The sequence below is a fragment of the Diadema antillarum genome, unplaced genomic scaffold, assembly GCF_040938485.1.
Source record: "Diadema antillarum isolate AM-2024a unplaced genomic scaffold, OU_Dant_1.0 seq00000718_RagTag, whole genome shotgun sequence".
NCBI lineage: Eukaryota > Metazoa > Echinodermata > Echinoidea > Diadematoida > Diadematidae > Diadema > Diadema antillarum.
The window spans coordinates 220,338-243,729 of record NW_027271622.1 but is presented as its reverse complement, the minus strand read 5'-3'; the positions used below and the strand labels follow the sequence as shown (position 1 = coordinate 243,729).

General features: G+C 37.9%; 1 protein-coding gene across 1 annotated transcript; it reads left to right on the top strand.

The window, feature by feature from the left end:
• The first annotated feature begins 1,388 nt into the window (after positions 1 to 1,388).
• LOC139737977 (sulfotransferase 1A2-like) lies at positions 1,389 to 12,787 on the top strand. The gene is made up of 6 exons (XM_071648644.1): positions 1,389 to 1,539; positions 2,341 to 2,467; positions 3,430 to 3,692; positions 4,691 to 4,785; positions 5,719 to 5,902; positions 12,687 to 12,787. Exons 1-6 carry the CDS (start codon positions 1,389 to 1,391, stop codon positions 12,785 to 12,787), a joined length of 921 nt encoding a protein of 306 aa, XP_071504745.1.
• Positions 12,788 to 23,392: the final 10,605 nt, after the last annotated feature.

Sequence of the window (23,392 nt, the reverse complement as noted above, 5' to 3'; positions counted from 1 at the left end):
CAGCGAAGATCATGCTATCATCATGCTATAGTCATTCGACCATCTCTCAATACACCAGGTTGAACCTGGCACAGCTATCACTGAATAAACAAAGAAACGATCAAATACTGGACATGTTATACGATAGATAGTACGCAATATGTGAGAAAGGCGCGTGCTACCGCAAGGGTCCTATTTACATAACATTGCAACATAAATAAATTACTATGATCTATACTGACATAGTGTAGTATTATAAAGGCAATTGAATGCACTTGTAACCGGAGGAAAATAATGCGAGTCAAAAAAAAAAGCTGAGTCACTCAGTATGCCATCATCGACTCTGTCTCGACAAGACTGATTAAATGACTATATACGAAGCACTGAAGTATGCATCCCATTTTAAAAACCCTCTAAAATACGGAATCATCTCATGAGCAATAGATACCCACGAGTCATACAGCCCACGAGTCATACAGCCTACGAGTCATACAGCCCACGAGCTACAAGACACCACAAAAAAACAAGGCACCACCTAAACAGGCCCACGAGCTCGACACTAGGCAAAACAAAACAAAACAAAACAAAACAAAACTCACTTCCGTAAGCCTAACACCATGTGAATTAAGCCCCGTGTTTAAATGCCAAACTCATGGGCCTTTTTCTTCTTGCGTCGAGTTCGTGTTTAGTTCGTGGGTCTTATTTGCCGAGTGTCTAGCTTGTGAACGAACAGCTCGCGGTGTCTTGCACTATACGTGCTGTATATAGGGTCTACCTCGGGCGTGGCTGTATGACTCGTGAGCTGACTCCTTGTGACGTACACCTTAAAATGTCATAGTCCTGCTCAGTCATTACTTACACAGTGTAAGCTCCACTTCTTCACCAAGATTCATGTACGTTGAGTTCAAACAACATTTCGAGTATTCACTATTGATATCATGCAATATTCTGAAGCTGCTGCGGAGGTAACTTTGTATGATGGGCTGCTATATTGACAGACACCGTACACTATTTGTTTAACTGTTAGCATGGACATTTCTTTTGTGGACATCTGTGATTTTCAATCCATACAATGCATTTTTTTTTTGTTACTGAATTCTTGTGATTAACCGCCACCAAAGCAAGTTAATATCATCAAAGCACCAGCATTGACTGTTAGCTAAACACTCAGAACTAATAGATTTATCCTGCACTATACGGTATACTGAGTCGGCAAAATCCTAACAATTGTTTTAATTACGATGAAAGGAGTGTGTATATTTAGTCTACCAGTTTGCCATGGGACCCTTTCTTTTGTCTCTATCTATACTGTCTAACCATTATCCCTTCTCCTCTCACTCTCTCTCGATTCCTGCCCCCCCCCCCCTTATGATACAGACAACACCCCTACTACTGGTTGCACGCCCCTGATGGACCAGCTTCCGGCGTGCGCCAAAGGTCTCTGCTATGAAAAGGATGGATACATTCTCTCTGTGGCTATGACGCCCAACTGCATTGAGAAGACCAAGGCTTTCAAAACTCGGCCCGACGACGTTTTCATCGTCACCTACCCCAAAACAGGTTATCATTTCAACTCTTGTGCATTATTTCTCGAGGTTTCCACAACGGTATTGCATGAAGTACACGGTAAAAAAAAACCCCAGAATAATTTCTACTAGCTGCTTGGCCTGTTTTTATGGTTGAAAAGTAACTACAGTACCTTCGACTTCATCAACTTAGATTTTTACATTTGTAATAATGAATGCTTAAGAGGGGGCATTGAGATGAAGTGGAAAATACTTTTACTTGGGAGGTCCAGAATTAGAATCCTTTCAGGTGCCCATTGTCAAGATGTTTTGCTCACAATCATGGTGAACCTCTCGACCCAGGGGGTGCACGTCACAAGACCGACACCTACGAATCATACAGCCTATGAGTCACACACCCCACGACTTATAAATACAGTCCTTGAGTCATATATCCCATGAGTTCGACACTAAGCAAACAAGGCCCACGAGACCGACACATTAGACCTTGTGTTGTAATGTCGAACTCGTGGGCTGTTCTTATCAATAATGTCGAACACATGAGCTTTATTTGCCCATATAGTGTCGAACTCAGGGGCTCTATGATTCGTGGGCTGTATGACTCGTGGACCTTTTTTCAATGTCGAACTCGTGGGCTAAATAACTCGTGGGTGGGTGTCTGTCTCGTGAGACGACCCCGACCAAGGCGTATAAATGGATACCTGGCAACAATAGGGTAATAATAATGGCAGGTCCATGTGGTAGAATAGTGGCAACACTGAAGAGGTTACCCAGGATAAAAAAGACCGACATTTCGCATTGATATTGTTGTTTTAATTGCCTCAACATTGTTCAGGCACTACATGGGCCCAGCTAATCGCGTACCTCGTGAATGTGGACGGGGACGAGAAGGCGCTGGAAGGCAAGCACATCATGAAGGAGGTGAAATTCTTGGAGACACCAGATATCGAGTCTGAGGAAGAAGTACGACAAAACAATTCTCTGTCCTATATATATCTATATCTATGTGTATATGTATATCTATCTATATATATAAGGAAGGATCAAGAACTAGTAATGCATTTTTCCCCGTCGAGACTCCTGAAGAAGGTGGAGGCCAGAGAAAATTCGAGTCCAATAAACTCATTCTTTATTGGCAAAAAAAAAAATGCATCACTAGTTCTTGATTCTTCGTTATATTTGAGCCAATACGTGAATTCTCAACATGTTTGTATATAAGTAAAACAATTTTGTGGCTGCGTGATTTTTTTTTTGCCCTTATTCGTGTTTAGTAATAAGTTTGTGTGAAAGAGTAAGATCTATACAAGAACAACTGTGAAAGTTTGATCAAAGTTGGATAAAAAATAGGGAAGTTATGAAATTGTGGTGTTTCACTTACTTTTGAAAAACAGTTTTTCGCACAGTTGATATGAGTTTGCAAATGGGTGAGCTGATGAGAGCATCACCACACAATTTTCTTTGATCGTGTGCAAAAAGAAATGACGACAATTCAATGTTAGTAATCACAGTGTGAAATATGATTTCTCTTTTGAATTCCTGGTTGAATAAGTTCTGAATAATGATTAATCAGATATCAGAATGTGAGACTGGGACAGATTTGTATTGACTGGAAATAAAAAAAAAAGAAATTCGTACAAACTATATATCAAGTTGTGAGGGGGTGACATCATCTCTTCACTATTTGTGTATTCATATTGACTGTTCAAGAACTGCTTCCTGAAAAATTGGCGAAACTTTAAAATGTCATGCATGACTTCCTTATTTTTTATCAGAATTTCATAGGATTTTCATTGTTGTGCTATAAAAGAAACTGCACAATAATCCCCATCAACAGGCATGTAAATTTCATTATGATTCTCTTCAAGTTGGCTCCAATTAGGGAGGCCATGTATGGCGAAAACGGGAAACCTAACGTTTCGAACATCCTACAACTGCTGCAAAATGCCCCTACAAACTGTGAAGTTGCCGACGCCATGCCGCACGATTCTGTGAGAATTCTCAAGACTCACGTGATGCCAGTGTGGCTACCGGAAAACCTCCGCGATGACCCGAAGGTCAAGGTCATCTACGTGGCCAGAAACCCCAAGGACACGGCTGTGTCGTTCTATCACTTTTGCATGTACATTAGAAGCTTACCTACATACGAGTCCTTTGGACAGTTCATGGAGGAATTTCTTGCCGGAAGATGTAAGAAAAGCAGTTCTACACCCACTCCGTCTTTCAAACCTGTCATTCTCTTGGTCAGCTCCTTTACTCTGTTTTTCCATATCCATTCAGTGCCAATCTCTGACCTCGATGGCATTTCCTGGTCTGTTTCTCCCGAAGTCCAAACATTTTTTATTCACTCTTCTTTTCTCTTGGTTCCATGACATTTGCTCCTGCCAAATTGCTCCCATGAAATGTTTGTACGCATAAGCCAAACATAAATTCTACCCGCAAATATACCCCAAACTCTAGTCCCAATCTTCACAACAAACTTAACCTAAAACCCTATCACAACCGTAACCCTTACCAGTTTGGTTCAGTTCAGTTCAAATATATTTTTCACAATGAAATGATATATAAACATAATCTCACTTTCTTCTGTGACAAAGATGATGCTTATAATCTATACAAAGAAAGCAATTATCAAAAACTTACTGTAAGTAAACCCAAAGTAGACCTTAAGTCCTTGGAGAAATAAGACAGGAACAATTGTCGTAGAAGAAAATGTCTTGTCATCTCTCTTTCATATATATATATATATATATATATATATATATATGTTATATATATAGTAAAGATAGAAATAGGAAATAATAATCATGATTGTCATCATCCTGAATCATATTTTTCATCATTCAGCAACATCAGTGTCAAAATTGTTGTGTAGTCATTAAAACTAAGTTCTTGATCATTGAGGCATTATACATATATTAGATATAATTATACTGTCATCTGATTTCATTCTCAAGCATGTGCTACTGTTATCTAATAGCCTCCCGAGCATGCTGAGGATGAAAAATAGCGTTGAATATTAGTTATCAAGTATGTTCCACGAGCAAAGGACTACACTGGAGGGGAAAATGTGAACCTTAATCGAAATTTCTGACAGTATTTTGCCAGGTGTGGATTCCTTGGTCTAGATTTGATAACGCTCATCAAAATTTGCTTTATTCATTTTAATGTAGTTGTTGTTGTTAAAGTGCCCGGAGGAGACTACTTTGACCACACCCTGTACTGGACCAAGCTGAGAAATCACCCCAACGTCCTCTTCCTTACTTATGAAGACATGAAACAGGTTACAGTTATCTTTTTCCTTCCTCTTTTTGCAATTTATCTTGATCCACTAAAAAAGAGAGTTACAATCGCCCTACAGAATCAACAACATCCTTACGGTAGGTACAATGTTGTGATCGGCCCATGAGGAAAACTGTGTGCCAATCAACGCGTTAATCGTAGAACGTTCCCTTGATCTGGTGGATGCTTTGAGTAATTTTCAGTCTGAGAGAGGGATATATATATATATATATATATATATATATATATATACGTATATCTACATGTATATATATATATATATATATATATATATATATATATAGAGGTGTGTGTGTGTGAGTGTGTATGTGTGTATATCAATATGTGTGTGAGAAAGAGAGATAGGGACAGAGAGAGTAAGAGAAGGGTTATACTATGCAATGTTTACGTGAGCTTGTTCCTGGCGTGCCTGCTTCTAGCTTTATAAGAATTCCTCCACCAACAATCCCATGACCAAGATCCAAGGACCACACCCCGTTAAACACATGCACACCCACATACACACACACACACACACACACACACATAGCAAAAAAAACAACAAAATATTCGCACCCACTTCAGGCAATACAACTGAGATAAGAGCTAACACACAAATTTGCCTACCTTGAAAATGGACAACAACGTCGGCAAACCGTCGCTGGGGTGACAAAACTTTGTAAGTGTTGGTGAAAAACACTCTGTTCTATTAATTGTTAGATGATACTAGGTGGTGTCCTGTCTGAATACTAGATGTGTTTTTTTTTCACCTCCAAATGAAGCCCCTACGGCATGTCCTATTTGTTATAGTGTTCTGATTGGCATTTTTTTTTCGCTCTCATGTGCTTTTAACATTTTTGAGATACGAAATTTTGTCGCCCTAATACATATACGGATAAATAACGTCATCTCCCCCCGCCTCTCTCTCTTAAAGGATCCCCGGAAAGCTGTGGTGCAGATTGCCGAGTTCATGGGCAAGTCGCTCCCCGATGACGTCATAGATAAGATCGTCAAACTCAGTTCGTTCGACGCAATGAAAAAGAGCGACAGCACCGACGTGACCAAAGCTTTCAAGGAAGCGGTTGACGAGAGTGACAACAAAAATTTCTTCAGAAAAGGTTTGTGCACTCTCTCACGGGCATGCATGCTGATGTAGGAAAGATTTTTTTAATTCTAATCATCAATTGGCAGCATCGAAGTTTAGTGAATTCAGGGTATATTCCATGAATAGAATGGGTTTTCTCAGCGAGTCCTAACACGAGTCTGTAGTTTTTCGAAATACTTGAAGTTCAATCACCGTGATGCTAAGATACTGGATGGATCTCAAGCACAAAGGAGTTTAGACTCGATGTCCAGCCGCTTTCTTTCTCCTTCAGGCCACAAGTAACAGAAAAGATCACGATAGTTGGTTATCGTTCACACTGAGTGCCGGTTAAATGTCTAAAATCCGTAAGGAAGAATTAGAAACTATTAGAAAAATGGCAATTAATGATTCTAGTAGAAGTTTGATCCTTGTGCGACATCTTAATGGCTCCTTATTTGCCTTCATGCATGTCTGTGGACCATTACAAATCAACAGAACCAACAGAGTCTGGGAATCTACAGTCCATAAGAAACTGATTTTCTTATTTGAGAATAATTTCATTTTATTTCCAGTTTTTACAAAGACGGTGCACGCGACATGTTTTGTTTCCATTTAAGTTGCAGCAACAATTGAATCGCAACACAAGCATAACGGATGTCCAGAATCTTTCAAAATATAATTTAACACTCCGTTACTTTAAACAAAAATAAAATGATATCTGACTGTGACGACAATTATCAGTGCATGATGCAAAAGAAAGACTGCAACACAACAGTGTATGACGAGTTTTATGACAGAATTTTGATGTCTATCATTTGGTATGAAGCATGTATGGTGTGGTGACAATTTTTACTCTAGTACTGAATTGACAGTACAATTATTATATTCATTGTAATTTGTACAATTATTTTGTATTTTGAATTCCTCTGCAGGTTCCTAATGGACCATTGCAAATGTCTAATGGTTCATTTGAATATAGGTTTTGAAATTACGAGTTTTAGGCTATATCTTTAGCTTTAGGCTATATCTCTAATGGTTTTCTTATGGTCGATGTTGAGACCATTAGCCTTATGTTTTTCTAATGGACTCCTTCAACTTTGTAATGATTCATTTGTCTACTGATTTTGTTATGGACCATTACAAATTCATAATTGTCCCTTTGCCTAATGGCTTTCTAATGGACCATTGCATATCTAGACCTATGGTTTCTAGTCGATCTGTATTTCACTTTCTATCATTAGCCTTCGATGGTTTCTAATGGTCCATTAGAATTAGAATCGGACGGTTTTGATAGTGAATGTCATAGAATAGTTGAAATGAAGACCATTCAGACAAATGAAAAGCAATAGTGACATAAGGATTTGTTACCATTGGTTAATGAAGGTATCAAAATATTTCGATCTTCCCTCGGTGCACAAGATATGATTACGCTAGTATATGGAATAAACAGACAGGGTAGGTTTGTTGACGGAATCCAGATGCAATCTTCAAGTGTTTATCGTTAATAGGAGGTATCGTCAGAACTGTTAAGAGAATACTTTCGTGAGCTATCTTCGTCCTGTCTATCATTGTTGAGACATGGGCAGGCAAACTGCCTCTGGCTAAAATGTGCCAGATAGCAATGATTAAAAGTGTTGTCTTGAAACCCATGTTACGATCTATTTCAAGACCGCTTAAGCGGGGTTCCCACTATCACGATTGGCGCCACGATTGAAATCGTGGTCTTAATCGTGCAGCAAGCGTGATAGTCTTATCAGATTGTATGAGATCATAAGGTCAATCGTGGCAATCGCGTTAATCGTAGGAAAATTTTGGACGGTTCAAAAATTTTCTACGATTAACACGATTAGTTTTTGATCGTGATCATCGTATCAGATCGTCTAGGATTGTATCCAAACGCAGCAAATCTCTTCTAATCGTGCTTCTTAATCGTGTTGATCGGGATCGACTTTTTTACTTCACTTCCGCTTATTATTATTATTTTTTTTTTGCCCGTTTGCCCTTATTTTACTCATAAATTGATTTATTTTGTATTCTGATAGGTGGTAGCCTGCATCTTTAGATTATTATTTCCAAACGGTAAATTGTATAACGGTGCGGGGTTTAATTGTCGTAACTTTTAAGGTACATTATCAAAATCTTTTTTTTTTAATGATTTCATAAAATGAAAGTTGTATTACAGATTTTTAGATGTTTTCCTACATTATGTTGATGATGTTTACATTAATGAGTTGCTATTACCATTATACAGACACACAAAACAGGATATGGGATAACTTTTATAACGAAAAAAAAAATGAGCAAAAAAAAATGGCAATTGTATGTCTGCACGTATTGACTAACGTCAGTACAAAGGTGAGAATAATTTAATGAATCGTGCTTGAATGGGTACATATCAAAGGCAAATGGTTAATTTTTAAAAGTATATTACAGAATATTTTTTTTTTTGGGGGGGGGGTGCAGTATCCTGCTGTTTGTGTATTGTACATAGTAATTCAGAGTTGTTGTTTCATCAGCCATCGTTTGACCCCATTAAATCTATTTTGACACTTTTCAATGTCTTTTTTGGTATGTTTGGTAGAGCATAATTTTAGAGGAAAATGGTTATTTTCAAATCTCGTTAGTACTGCAAATGTAAAAGTGACCATTGTCGTGGATGTGAGATCACTCGTATGAGTATGACAATGAAGATCACTCTTATTATTTTTCACAGTTATTCAATAAGTATAGCAATATACCCCTGCGAAATAATTTTTGTGTAAAACCTCCTTTTTTGTTAAAAAGTGACATCATTTTGATGAGGGAGTCACTTTTCTGTTATGTGTGTGTATCAGTTATGTTAAACATTGTGAAGTAAAACACTAAATCAAGCCGAATAAACCAAACTTTTAAAAACCCATGAGATAACAACATTTTGAAATAAAAAGGCATATGATACAATCATACACTCTGCGAATATGAAATCGAATACATAAGCAATACTATCCATTCGGCCAACTTTCGAATATCGAGCGTATATAACACATAATACTATGTTACATAACATTCAAAATGATCCCATCCTCTTTCTTAGCTTCCATTTCATCACATGATTATTTTCTCTATGTATTGGAGAGAAAGGTCATTTTGTCTTGCTGGTTTTTTTTTTCTAGGGAAGAGGGGCAACCATCTGATCTTATGTATTTGGGTTCGTTATTTCATTTTTTTTTTGTGAGGGGGGAGGGAGAGCATGTCGATTTAATAATCTATTAATTTCTTTACGTTTAATATTAGACGAGGGAATATCTGAGGTTATGGCTGGCCTGGGTGCTGCTTTCTCTCTGATAACATAATCGTCATTAGCAATACTGCAAAGGTTACGTTGTCATCATCGTCAACCTGTCAAGCCTTGCCATCATCAATGGTTGTGGATAAAATCAATAGGCCTAATCACTCTGCATAATTTAAGGGAAACAATGAAATCCATCGTCAGCCGGACTATAATATTCCCATTCGGGTCCAATCGCGCCTTAAATGGGGGTCGCTTCTGATCCCGATCGTAAAAGATAGCGTATCACATCTCCGCAGCCCGTAATGGTTCGCGGTATTCGTATTGGAACGTATAAGTACGTTGCTGCACGTACCAGATCGGGGATCCTGATCGTAATGGTCATGTTAGATCGGTACCAATCGTGGACTCAATCAGGACAATCCTGTCGGATCGTATTTGAACGGCAGACCAGATCGTGACAGATCGTATCGCTTGAAATAGACCAATCGTGACCATATCGCATCCAAGCGCACCAACACGTATTGACTCGCATAACCTCGTATCCAAACGTGAAATTTCAGACGAGTTCAACAAATTTTCCACGATCAGTTACGAATGTCCAATCGTGGCGTTCGCAATGGATCGCACGATAGTGGGAACCCCGCTTAAACAAATGAACGATTGTTCAACAAGAAACCTTATGTTATAATGAAGCCTGCTGGCCGAAGCTAAACAAGGTACTGAATTGCACATCTTATCTCGGGAGTGCTTCTTTCTTTGCTGCAAGTGTTGGGTTATGGCTCGACCCACCTGTAAAAGTTGCCCTCGTTTGCCACCCTCGTCGCTAAAACCGACATCTCAGCCCATGTTCATGATACAGTATAGTGTAAGAGCCGTGCGACTTCTCTAAAATTACTACTGCAGTAAATTTTTGTGTCGCGTCTAACGAAATTCGATAGGCCTGCGACAAGTGAAGGAATAACTGTGCGTTTAAGCAATTAAGCCCCTAAACATTTCTCGTTTCAATTCAGAGTTTCAAATTCAATTCAATTAAAAGTTTTTTTTTTAATTTCTCGTTTAACTCAAAGTCTCCTCTTTTAACAACGTGACAGCCCATTGATCGCTATAGCCGTATACAACATAATCATGAACATTATCTGACTCTAGACCTACGATTTTGGGAAGTCATCGTTTTTCTGAAACCTCAACTTTCCCTTTCATGCTCTTTCAAACTCCTTTTGGCTTGGATGACCAAAGTGGTTATAGTGTTTCAGAAACTGTTTAAAGGTGTGATATAGGCCCTACTACAGACAAAACGGCGGTTGATAGCGCCATTCAAGCGATTATTTCCCTCACCCTCCATCTCTCCATCTCCCCCCCCCCCCCCCTCTCTCTCTCTCTCTCTCTTGTGGTCTTGAAACTAAGATAGTGACCAATGATAGCATTTTACACTATAGTTTCAAGACACTTTTAGAGGAAATTGTTAAGGGGAGATAAGTATAATAAAGTACCAAGTGGGTAACTGTACGGAGGTAGCCTATTTGTCAGCAGGTATTCCTGATTTACAAAAGATGTGACCAAGAATAATCTAACAGCCTTCATAAATAAAGTGCTATAAGGAAACTAGGAAAAGGGAAATGAAAAGAGGAAAGGAGAACGATGATTGAAGAAACTAAAGAGGACGAAGAGGAAGAGGGGAAGAAAAAGCGGAAACAGCAGGAAGAGGAAGAAATTAAGGAAAAAATAAAGCTACGGTCATAAAGGTTCGTACGAACGATGCGTTCGTACGAATGTCACTGTTCGTACGAATTCTGGAGTTCGTATAGATTCGCAGATGGGGCACAGATTCTTATACGGCCTTCTTATGAATTTCGTGCGAACGCTGTTTAATTCGCAAGATCAACTTAAGATTTATGGCCCTAGAATTCGTACGTTTTTCGTAAGAATGCCTTGAGTTATTCTTTCGTCAGACTTACGGCCATCTTACGATTTTTTTTTTTTTTGGTCGTAAGATGGTCGTACGTGCAACTCACGGCACTCTCAAGTCATTCGTGAGAAGATTTACGATTTTAAAAAAAATATATTTTGTCTGGTTGTTAAAAAGACGCTGCCGTGTCCTGTCGAAAATTCTGTAACAATTGAAAGTTTTATACTTCAAGATGGCAGTAGTGCCAAGGAGACTGCAGCTGCATCTACAAGTAGAGGAGGAGGAGGTTGCTGCTCCAACTCTCCCCTCTCGCTCCTTCCTCCTCATCTCCCTCTTTTCGTTCTTCCCCTTCCCTCTTTTCCATTTGATTGCCTTCCCTTTTGGTCCCATATTTAACAGAAATGCTTTCTGGTTGAACACCTAGAACAAAGTGAGGATTTGAACTTCGCACGTTTGGCTTTATTCCCCTAAAACTCAACAGTTGCACAAATATTGTGCACCTACGCCTTACGAGTCCTTTACGACCCCACGAACGCCTTACAAACTCGAAGAGTTGTTCGTAAGAAGTGTTCGTAAGAACGCCGTTCGAATCTCCGTTCGTTAGGCATTCTTACGAAAGACGTAGGATCCCCCTATGAACGACTTAAGGCGTTCTTACAATCATCGTAAGAATTTAAGGCCTTTAGAATTGTCTCTCGACCCTGCAAAATCTTGCGTAGTTCTCACGATGTTCGCATGACGTTCGTACATCCGCCTTGCGAAGAGAGGGTTTCGTACGAAGTTTAAAAAAAATCTTGGACAAAACCATCGACCAGGCACGAACTTACGAACGGTCCACGAACGGTCTACGAACGCTGGTTTCGTACGACCTTCCTAAGAAGATCTTACGAAATTGTCTAGAACTCGTTCGTACGGCGTTCGTAGCAGTTCGTAAAGGCATCTGTGACCGAGCCTTAATATGTCATGATATTGATGACGGCGATGGGAACAATTTGAAAGGAGGTCATCCAATTAGCTCGACACCCACGAGTTATACGAGCTTGACATTGTGAAAAAAAAAAGGTCCAGGAGACATACACCGCTACCCATGAGTCATATAGCCCATGAACTATAGACACCAAGTAAAACAGGCCCACTAGCTACATGTACAATGAGCTAGATATCAAGCACAGCACACCCATGGCTTCGACACTAGACAAATAAAGCCCACGAACTCGACACTGGGCAAATGGAACCCACGAGATTGATATAGGCAAAAAGGGTCCACGAGCTCGGCATTACGTACATTGTGCCCAGTGACATAATGTCGAGCTTGTTGGGCTTTTATCATGCTTATCGCCTTGTGTTTGGTTCATGGGCCTTATTTACCTTGAGTCGAGCTCATGTGCCTTATTAGCATACTAGTAGTGTGTAGCTTGTGGATAATTGGGCCTATCTTTATAGTTGACGGCGAACTCGTGGGCCTCGTTTACTATAGTGTCTATCTCTTGGGGCCATTTGACTCGAGCTTTACTCACGGGCTGTGTGACCCGTGGGTGTTTAGCATGTGACGTGCACCCAAATAAAGCAGTCTGCATATTTCATGCTGTCTGAATGTCTGTCTGTTCATTTAAATCATTTTCATTACTATTATTTATACAGGTATTGTCGGTGACTGGAAGAACATCATGTCTGACGATCACAGCAGACGTGTTGATGCTCTCTTCGAAAAGAAATTCGCCGGAACAGGACTAGCATACTAACACATTAAACCGACCAACATCACTGCCACAAAGTTCTATGGCCACTGTATGCAAACAGACTGCCATTAGTAATGGCAGAGTAATACCTCTAGCTGCATGATGCATCTTTTTTTACCATAATAAATGATTACTTGATATCACACTACCGTCTCGAGTAGATCCACATAATCTCCATTTGTCCTTTGCCACGAACAGAGCTCGGAACAAGATTAGTTTGATAATATGCAAAGATGTCAGCATATTTTTGGCTAATTGAATCAGGGATCAGGTACTCATTTTAATGATGACATCCACTGTACATCATTCATTGATTACAAGAATCATACTAATTTGTTCAACAGCAAAGCTCGCATAAAACAATGATACTAAATGTGCCAATTGTAAGCAAGGCTCACTTTCGTAAACAATAATAGTCTATGTATTATGCTTTGTTCATTTACAATCTCTCTACCATTTGGCATGTCTAAATATGAATGTATTTTACGAAGGCTCTTTTAGTTCCAACTTCGAGAGTATTTTGAACCTCTTTAATCTCAAGGGGAAATAAAAGTTAAATACACATGCAGATTGATTGAATTGAGCAATATCAGTCGAACATATCGGTGAAATAATCGGATGTTACCTTACTTAAAGGGACTGTACAGTACTGGTTAAAGTAAGGGATTCATGTTTTGGACATTTCTAAGTGAGATAATGAGAAAACTCTAATGAAATATTAAAGAGCATGTAATCTTAAGAAGGATTCAACGTTTGATGAAAATTGGTTTTCAAATGGCTGAGATATCCAAAAAAAAAGTGATAATAATAAAAGGCGACATGCCCCAACTTTATTAGGATCTCTTTGTTTCGCCTTGTTTTTGGATATCTCAGCTATTTCAAAACCGATTTTCGTCAAATAAAGTTTTGATACCCTTTAGAATCGCATGCTCTGTGACATCTCATAGAGTGGTTTCTGAATATCTCGCAAAACGTTAAAAGCTAAATCCTCACCTCGACCAGAACTGTACACACCCTTTAAATTATGGAAATCAAACATGGGGAAACAACCATCAAATTTGTTAGATAAACTGCTGTTATTACGTAATAAGACGCTTCGAATTATTTGAGGACTCCACATTCCCCGTTCAAATGCAAGTGAAACCTTTTCTATCCGGGTCGTACTGAAGCAGTGTTCCTAATTAATCCATGATATTTTCAAATATCATGCTCACCAGATGATAAAATGCATTGTCTTTTCTATCAGCATATATATATATATATATATATATATATATATATATATCGTATCTTACTTTTTTAAGTCGAGTGCATGGGTTGTTCAGAAACTCAAGATCATTTTGTAATATTTCCCTGTATCATGCTATATTCTGAGGAAAATAAAAGAAAACTGAAAGTACAAAAACGATCAATCGAATTTTCATCATTTACATCTTTTATGTCACCAATAGTTCAAACAGATACCTAGTTGATAAAACAGATGAAATATGATAAATTGTGGTTTCACTTATATTTAATTTCATCGACTGACTCCGACGAAAAGATATTCACAAATATTCAAACCATGCTTATGCCGAATTTCACAACCACGCGCGTCAGAGTCACGGCTGAGAGTCCTCGTTATTTCACTGACCTTTGACCCAATCTAATTTGTCCGAAATCTGTGTGTCTATGTTTCTCTGTGACATTGTGTGAATGTGTGTGTGAGTGTATGTGTGAACATCCTATTCTTAATTTTGTTGTGTGTTGTTCTTGACATGCGTATAGGGCTCACACCTGTAAATAAAATGGACTGTCCCAGACCCCTTCACAAATTCGTACCAAAGATACCAAAATAAATGAAGAAAAAAATTGATTAAAAATCAATGATGTAGTTTGGCAAAAAACTGAATAGCTGTAGATATTGAGTATGAATTCCTCTACAAACTGCATTTTGGTTGGAAGATGAAAGCTTTTCTGATGGAATTTGAGGGGACTATATTTCATTGGGTACGTGTACGGAAAATAGGTGATTTTTTGAGTGACAAGAACTCGTAGTCTGGCTTTGCGGACCCCTGGACAGAATTAGAGCAGAACAACTCACCCTGGCAATCTGATGGATGAAAGGTAATATCTCACTTATTCAGGTTAGTGAAGATGAAACACCTCATTTCTCCCAGCTATTTTACAGAATTTTTTGAAATTTGAATTTTAACACACGTCTCTATGGGGAATTATTTACCCGTGTGAGCCCTATAATGTATGATTGTATTCCTAGTCTTAATTGTTGTGAATGTATAGGCCTATTTGTGTTTTGCTATTTTGGAATTTAAAAAAGGAGGAGGGATATAAAGTTTAGCTCTATGGAAGTGTCAAACAAAGAGAAACTCTTCCTGGGCATACACCCAAAAAATATCACAGATTCACAAGAAACACTTTTAACACTGGGAACAGAGAGAAAAGATTGCAAAACTTATAAAGCGATGTGCGTTCTCTATCAAATGAGGGCGCGCTGTACGCGGCCCTGTTTAGCAACAGTCACGCTTGAGTCAGTTGCAAGAGAACAATAACAAAAATTTAAAATATCAGTCAATCAGTTACTAATAGCTACTTCTATAATCTAGAGCAACATATTTCGTTCTTGTTGTTTTTAGTTGTTGCTCTTGTCTCGTGTCTTTTGTTTTTCCCCGTACTTGTCTGTCTTGCCCTGTCTGTTCTCTTGAAATTCTCTGTATTCGACTTGTGTAAGAAATAAAGTAAACGTTTCTAAGTCGATTACATGAGTTGTCAGTACACAAGCATTGCTTTTAATGAACATCTTATTGTTTGTCACATAGTGAAACAAAATAGATAATGCAATAGATTGGTTTGAAACTAGCAATACATACTTTCGATTCAATAATTCCTTCTATTTTTTACTTATACAGTCAACTAATGTGTACTCAAGATCATTGTATTTTCTTATATTCTGTTCGGTGGAAGAGAAAAATAATATCAAAAGAAGCGTATTGAAAACTGTTCTTCTCTTTTCTTCTCCTGTACAACTATTATCATTATTATCACCACCATGATCAAGATGATGATGATGATCATTATCACGGTTTTCTCCCTCATCACTTTTTCTTTTATAAGTAAAAAGGGTAGATCTTTCTCGTCTCATCAATAAATAGGGGGCTTTAGATTTGTGACAATGCTTGAGCTGGACGTTCTCGTCTTCCCTGCATCGTGTTGAAAAACAGCTTTGGATTACGCCGAGACGCAACCTATTGAAAATTAGAATGGCGCCCCATGTTAGGTGCATGAAGTAGCTCTCTACGTCGTGAATTGAGCGGACGTAAAAATACCACACACCGCCTAGTGAAAACTCAGACGACGCGAGCTGTAAATAGACCGACTTTGATACGCGATTCTGCGCATTCTTAGAACAGTTTTTATTTTTATTTTTCCCCTCTGAACGTCCCCGTCGCGAAATCTAAAGCACCCTATTGTCCTTGAAACGAAACCAGTAGGTATCATGTGATAAAGTGGATATAACTCTTGATTTCTAAAAAAAAAAAAAAAATGGAGGACCCGGGTTCGAGTCCTGTCGAGTGCTACTCACGTCGATCATTACTGACATTAGGACAAGATGTAGTCACCCGCGATGATCCATCACGAAAAAATGGGGGAGGGTACCTGATACATGTAATTCTAAAACATTTAAGTTGACAGGGCCCGCTTGAAGAACGGCACTAATGCTGAAGAGAGCATATCCTGGCCTGCGGGATAAATAAGAGCACGATACCACGTTTACACATTTTGAGGAGTTCTTATCATTCTCCATCACAGTTACAAGCAACGTGATGATGACTTTGTTCCGGCTCAGAAATTTCATGGTATTATGAAACTTCTTCACGATAAATTGGCAATACAAATGTTTATACTATACTCTTTGTTAATGGCAGACAACTGGAGAGCGGATTGATCTTCCTATGGTTCCCAGGCAAGGCTTCCTTTTCTCTTTCTTTTCATTCGTTACTTGTTCGAAATCGTGTTTCGAAAGGTGCAGTGATTTGACTCAGGGCGGTGATTTGACTCATCCGGTATATAGCGCGTCTGCCTCTTTGTATCCACAGGGCCAGGGGCTCGATTCCCGAGTATGACTGAGCAATGTTGAGTGTAATCACACTGTCCCCTAATAGTAAGAGGCAAAACAGTCTCTCGGATAGCTAGGACACAAAATGAAGGTTCCGTGTGTGAGACAGTTAGAATTCTTGCTTGTACAACAACAACAACAACAACAACAACAACAACAACAACAACAACAACAACAACAACAACAACAACAAAGACCCTGCTTTATTCGGTCATCGCAAAGAGTATGATAGACCAGATAGAGCGCATAAGCCGGCGAAGTGGTCCGCCTCACATCCAACTGGATCGCATGGAAGAGTGTAGCTGAATATAAGCTATCCAACCACTTTCTTAAATGGAAAATAAAACAAAACAAAACAAATACGAGTAAGAGATGGGATTACCATTTTTGTGAATGAGAAAAAGTTGCCATTACACTCCCATTCTGCCTGTCAAAGTAAACTATTTTTTTCCTTTTCTCAAAACGAATGCTTGCGAATACTTGCTGTGTGTCTTCAATGTATTGCGTACAAGCCCCCCCCCCCACCATTTCTTTTTCTATTTAGAAAGGTTGGTTGGTTCTTGTTTGCAGAACACCTTGGAACGGAGGGTGGAAGTCGGAAAAGTGTACATTAGACCATTGTTCCCTCGAACAATAGATGAACAAGCGGGATCGCATCTGCGGACAGTGAAAAGGGGTAAATACAATGATCTCTTACTTGTATAGTGTCTTCTGCTACCAGGTATACATGTAAAGTGAGATACCATCTTCGGTTACCTTCGGTTTGTAACGCATGTGGGGTTTTTTTTCTCGTTTTCTGAAAACAACGCAACAGAAGCGTGAATACAAGTTATTTGCCTTCCCGCTTATAAGCGGTGCAGCCCGGGTAACAATTATCATGCGCGAGCTAGCTCCGTCTTCTGGTATCTCCCGTTCGGCTATTGTCTATACTGCAGGCTCTGTCAAAGTCATGTATCTCGCATTTTTGAAGGCTAGTTCGTTCCCTCTTTTTCCCCCCTCTGATCTACGACGAGGAAGATGGAGCGGAGAAGGAAACATGTCTGTTTCGTCGTCGCGTTGGCTCTCTTTGGAATCGGCTTCCTAATCGAAGTCCAGCGCTTCAGTCCCACCACGCTGTGGACGCAACCATTCGCCTTTGGTCAAGAGCGGCCAGCTTTGCCGGGAAGAGGTAAGTCAACACTATAAGATGACTAAAGAACACTTTGTGGAGCCTGGGGCCCTGGGTTCGAATCTTTGCCCACACGAAGACAATCGATCAAGATGGTGCCTATATCATTATAATCGCATTCCTCTTCGTGTAGGTGCAATCTAGGCCCCTCCCCCTATGATAGATGAGTTCCTTATTGCGATGCTGGGGTAAAAAGTAAATCAAGGCCTATGAAGTGGTAAAATGGCATAGCAACCCTTAATATGGTAAGCGAGACTCTTTTGATACGTGCATTCGTTGTTGGTAAAATATATACGGCGCTGTATACAAGGATATGGCCAGGAAGAGATAATGGAGGGAAGAAAATGAAGAAGATTAGATGATAACAACTTACAAGTTTTACTCATGGTGTATCATAGTACTTCTAATCTAAGGCATCATGGCGGTCGTTATTCTGAGCTGTAAATACCGCGAGAAGTTTTTCAAAGAAGGGATAGTAGTACAGTAGCAGCTGTGGTATCGTCAAATTCGTGACATATAGTGATAAACATCCTGTCAGGAACAATGGTATATTATTAGCAAAAGAACGGTTGTTTCCTCTGTGATCAATTTACATGTTACATGCTAACACTGGTGTACAATCTTATATAAGATTGCTTTTTACTACATGTAGTTAACAGTAAGAAAGGATAGCAAGGCTACCCATTGTACTTCAACTTCACTGAGCTAACATACATTAGGCGAACCCCATATTATAAGCCCAACAAACACAAACAAATTTAGCAATAGTTGCGAGAATTAACGGTTATTAATAGTGTTAGTTGCAGTATAAGTGTATACCATAATAAGTATGTAGTACCAGTAGTAGTAGTAGTGGTAGTAGTAGTGGTAGTGGTAGTGGTTGTGGTAGTAGTAGTAGTAGTAGTAGTACACTGCAAAAAGTCCGGTGTTAAATAGTGAACACCGAGCTGGTGTTAAATTTTCGGTGCTCATTTATGGTGTTAGATTAACACCTCCGGGTGTCATTTCCAAATATAAAACTGTTTTTTGAAGAGTTTCTTCGTAACTGCACTTCTTGTTGATTTTTATTTAAACAAGACGATCAAGAAATTTACATTAAAATATTAGATTTTTGAAAAAAATGTGAAAATAAATTTACACCACAGTAACACCAGCTAATGTGGTCTCTTATTGAAGCTGGAAGGGTGTTCAACCATTAATATTAACACCATCAAAATATCAAATCAACACCATGTGGTGTCATTTTTTAATTAACACCAGTACAGTGTCAAAATAACACCAGGTACAGTGTCAAATTAACACCACGAAGTGTCAGGTGAACACTTTTCAACACCATCACAGTGCATTTTCTACACCTGTGGGTGTGGTCCTCTATTGAAGTTTGATCGGTGTTAGATTTAACACCCATGGTGTTAAATCTAACACCGATGTTTTTACAGTGTAGTAGTAGTAGTAGTAGTAAGTAATGGTAGTAGTAATGGTAGTAGTGATCCACAGTTATTATGCCCTGGACTTATGTGCTGTCACTACCTGGTGATTTTGTATATATCTATCTCTTGTAAAATTATGGGCGATCAGGAATGACATCTCATAGCGCTTTGTATCCAGTGGAAAAGGGCGCTCTAAAATATCAACTATACTACTACTACTACTACTACTGCTATTACTACTACTAATAATGATGATGATAATAACAATTATTGTTTTATTGTTATATAATTATTATTATTAGCATTAGCATTTTTATCATAATTGATGATTTTTTTTTGGACACAGGAAACAATGTAAGTCATAAGATCATTGTCCACTGTATTACCAAGTCAACTGTTAAAGGGAGAGTGCTTAAATATGTTAAGAATGTTTGTTACAAGAGTACTGAATGATGGGAGGTGCTAACCTTAAATCATGTAATGTCTGCTTTCTTTGTAAAAAAAAAGCAATAACAAATGAAAAAAAAATCTGTTTATTTTTTTCATCGACTTGCCATTCCCCCCCCCCCTATCTTTCCAGATATTAATTCAAGCGTCAAATCGGGAGGTCTAACAGTAACAAATGGTACATTCGGCAAAAGAGTTTTTGGAAAGGTAAGGAGAATAAAAGAAGCCGATATTGAGTTCGGAATATCCGTTGACAAACTATTGAACAAACAAGGCAGATGGTAAGACTAATCATTATTGATGGTGCGATACGCACCAATACCTCAGTTGCAAAATGACAAACTTTTATTTGGACAGGATTTTCCACTGAAATTAAAGATGTCTCCCTCAAATATTCTCAAAGACTTGGCGTGTCAATTGTTACCACGACCAATCTATGGATTTAAATCTTTTTTTTTTCTTTTTTTGAAGATTTTGTTCGGATAGTCATGTGAGCCTGTCATGACCAGTTTTCATTTAGAAAACCAGCCACGTCTGGGAGGAGTGGAATATGGCCAAAATATTCTTTAAAAATTCAGATCAATATTTCTTTATAGCCCTGTCATAATTCTTATTTCTCATTGCAGAATAAACATTATAATCATTTTTTTTTTCGTGCATGTAGCTATGCACGCGTTTGAAGATATAGTATATTTCACAGGCACACACACACGTACACATTATACTATACATACATACATACATACTGCACTCTGTTTCTTTTTCATGCAAATCACATGCACATGATACACATATACAGTCAAACAGATTTCACTAGGAACATATAAATTATGTATATATATGATTATATGCATTTATATAAATTATATAATTATAACTATATATTATATGTAATTCCTTTTAGTAGCCTCTTTGTGTATGAGTGTTTTTAGGCTTTAATTTTACCTGAATAATTTTCTTTTTATAAATCATCAGTTTGTATCACGAACAGCTAAATTACACTAGAGTCATTATAATGTATTGATTTATAATTGATTTTTTTTTTCGGAGACAAGCTTACATACAAGGCTTTGCCTTCTTGTTACTGTCTCCTGTTCATCCTTTAGCACTGAACATTCCGTACATAAAGGCATGTTGTTCCCTAGAATGTGCAACAATATCACTCTCATCTTGGCAAATTTCTAAATCATGTAAAATTGCTCACTGCATGTTTACTTTTGTCTTACATAAACTACATTTATTTGAAAACCGACCCAAACTTAACCAAGAGAATGGTGTGTCTCAGAAATGATTCTGATATACCTCTTTTTTACCTCTAATTATTTATTCTATACAAAAACAATAAAAGTGGTAAAGCATAAAACTGTAAAAAAAAGGACGGGTACTTTCTGGCGGTTCAGTTTCTAATGAGTTAAACAATTTCCAGTTAGCCTATATCTTATCAATGTTGTTGTGTTGTGTTGCCGCACACACACACAAACACACACACACAATAATGATATAATATATATGTGTGAGTGTGTGTGTGTGTGTGTGTACACACATGTCCCGTATATGTATATATCTATGTAAATATCTGTCTGTCTGGAGGTCTATCTGACTATATGATGGGTTAAGATCTCGCCTTCCTTGTGTTTGGAATTCTCGCGCTACAGCCTCTTATCATATGCAATAGCATTCCAAAGTGCGGGAGTCGGACTTTTCAGATGACCATACGACAGAACTCCGAAATCCATCGCCTAAACATTTCCTTCATTCATCTGAAACCAATTCAAATAACATAGATAAGGTGAGTGGCCTAAGAATTTTTTTTTTCAAAATATGATCGGTTGAGAGGTTTTCGTCTTTGTTGTTTGTTTTTTTGTGTGATTTAAATTCGCATACAGTGGATTGCATTATAAGAACACATGTCTTTATACCCTTTCAATATGCAACAATAATAGGGTTAACCTTCATCGGCAAAATACATATACATTGTATATCACGACACATCCTGTGAATATATGTTCTTTTCTATCGTGATTATGATAACGACAATGAAATGATAATGATAATAGTGATAATAATATTAATGCAACAGTAATAATAACAATATTTTGTAATACTTTGTAATGTTGCTATATGTTGCCTCATGTGAAAACATTTTTAGATACTAGTTCTGTTGGGGATGGCAAAAATGAATGAATGAATGAATGAATGAATGAATGAATGAATGAATGAATGAATGAATGAGTGAATGAATGAATGAACAGTGACAATAACAGAGCTAATGAAAAGAAAAAAAAAACACATGCACATGTACCGTGAATGTATTCTTTACTGACCATCACTTTACTTTTCATTCTCATTGTCTTTTTATATGTGCAATATCTCGCTCAAGGACTGCATAGAAGATCGTGAATTGAAATGCATAGATAGCTCAGTATGTTACTCTTTATCACACTCTTTCTCTGTTGATACAGCCCCGCGAAAAGGCTGGCTTGATTGATCTCATTAAAGAACAAAGGCCGGGGTCAATTTGCAAAGGACATACTTCCTTTTACCATTTCACCAACTTGTAAGTTGTGTTCCATTTTTTTCCTTTTGATCTATCTCTACGTTAGTTTTGATAGTAAGGATGGATTAAAGGTATTATTTATCACTTGTTAATGAATAAAAAACCCAGCTGTAGTGCTTCAAAATAGTTCTAAAATGTGAGATAGGGATAGAGACAACCAAATGTAAAAATTCTAATCAGGATAATCAATATTAAGTATTGTTAAAATATTCAGAATATGAACAATAGTTATGATAAGATTGTTTCTAGTCTAAACCGTCGACAGTTATGGTTTATTGAGAAAAATAGTGATATTTTCTTATATCTTAGACTTTATTGCAAAATTTTTATATGGTAGAATGTTTTTTGATACAACAGACCTACACACATGCATCGAATATGATAACTAGAACATTGTAAAAATGACACCTCCAGAAGTTGAACTGAACCTTTAAAGGAAGCTGAAAAATAAAATGTGTCTTGGCAAAGGATAAAAAAAAAAACCATGTGAGTTTGTGTTCACGAAACAGTGACGTTAGCCACGCAAACATTTATGCAAATAGTAAAACTATCATTATCATCCCTATGCAAATCAGATATTGTGTCTTTCCTAAAGTCGTTAAACTATTCTTTTGCCCTTTCCTTTTCTTACGAAATCACTGTACACTTACGACACAGACCGATATGACTACGGTTTATAGAACTCATGCAAACTCTAGAATTCCTTTTACTTCTTTTATTTTTCGTCCAATTTTTATGGAACTTCCATTGTTCTATGAATTATAGTTTTATACACCTTCTTTTTTCTTTTCTTTCTCCTAGAACAGAAACGAGGGTTATAGTAATAGTTATGAAAAGAAGAGATTACAGCGTATTAATGATACAGACTATGGGTGAAATGGAGAATTATAAT

Coding starts and splice junctions, on each gene's coding strand:
- LOC139737977 (XM_071648644.1), top strand. CDS start 1,389: ATGGACCAGCTTCCGGCGTGCGCCAAAGGTCTCTGCTATGAAAAGGAT. Junction 1,540..2,340: donor CGTCACCTACCCCAAAACAG/GTTATCATTTCA, acceptor AACATTGTTCAG/GCACTACATGGGCCCAGCTA. Junction 3,693..4,690: donor GGAATTTCTTGCCGGAAGAT/GTAAGAAAAGCA, acceptor TTGTTGTTAAAG/TGCCCGGAGGAGACTACTTT.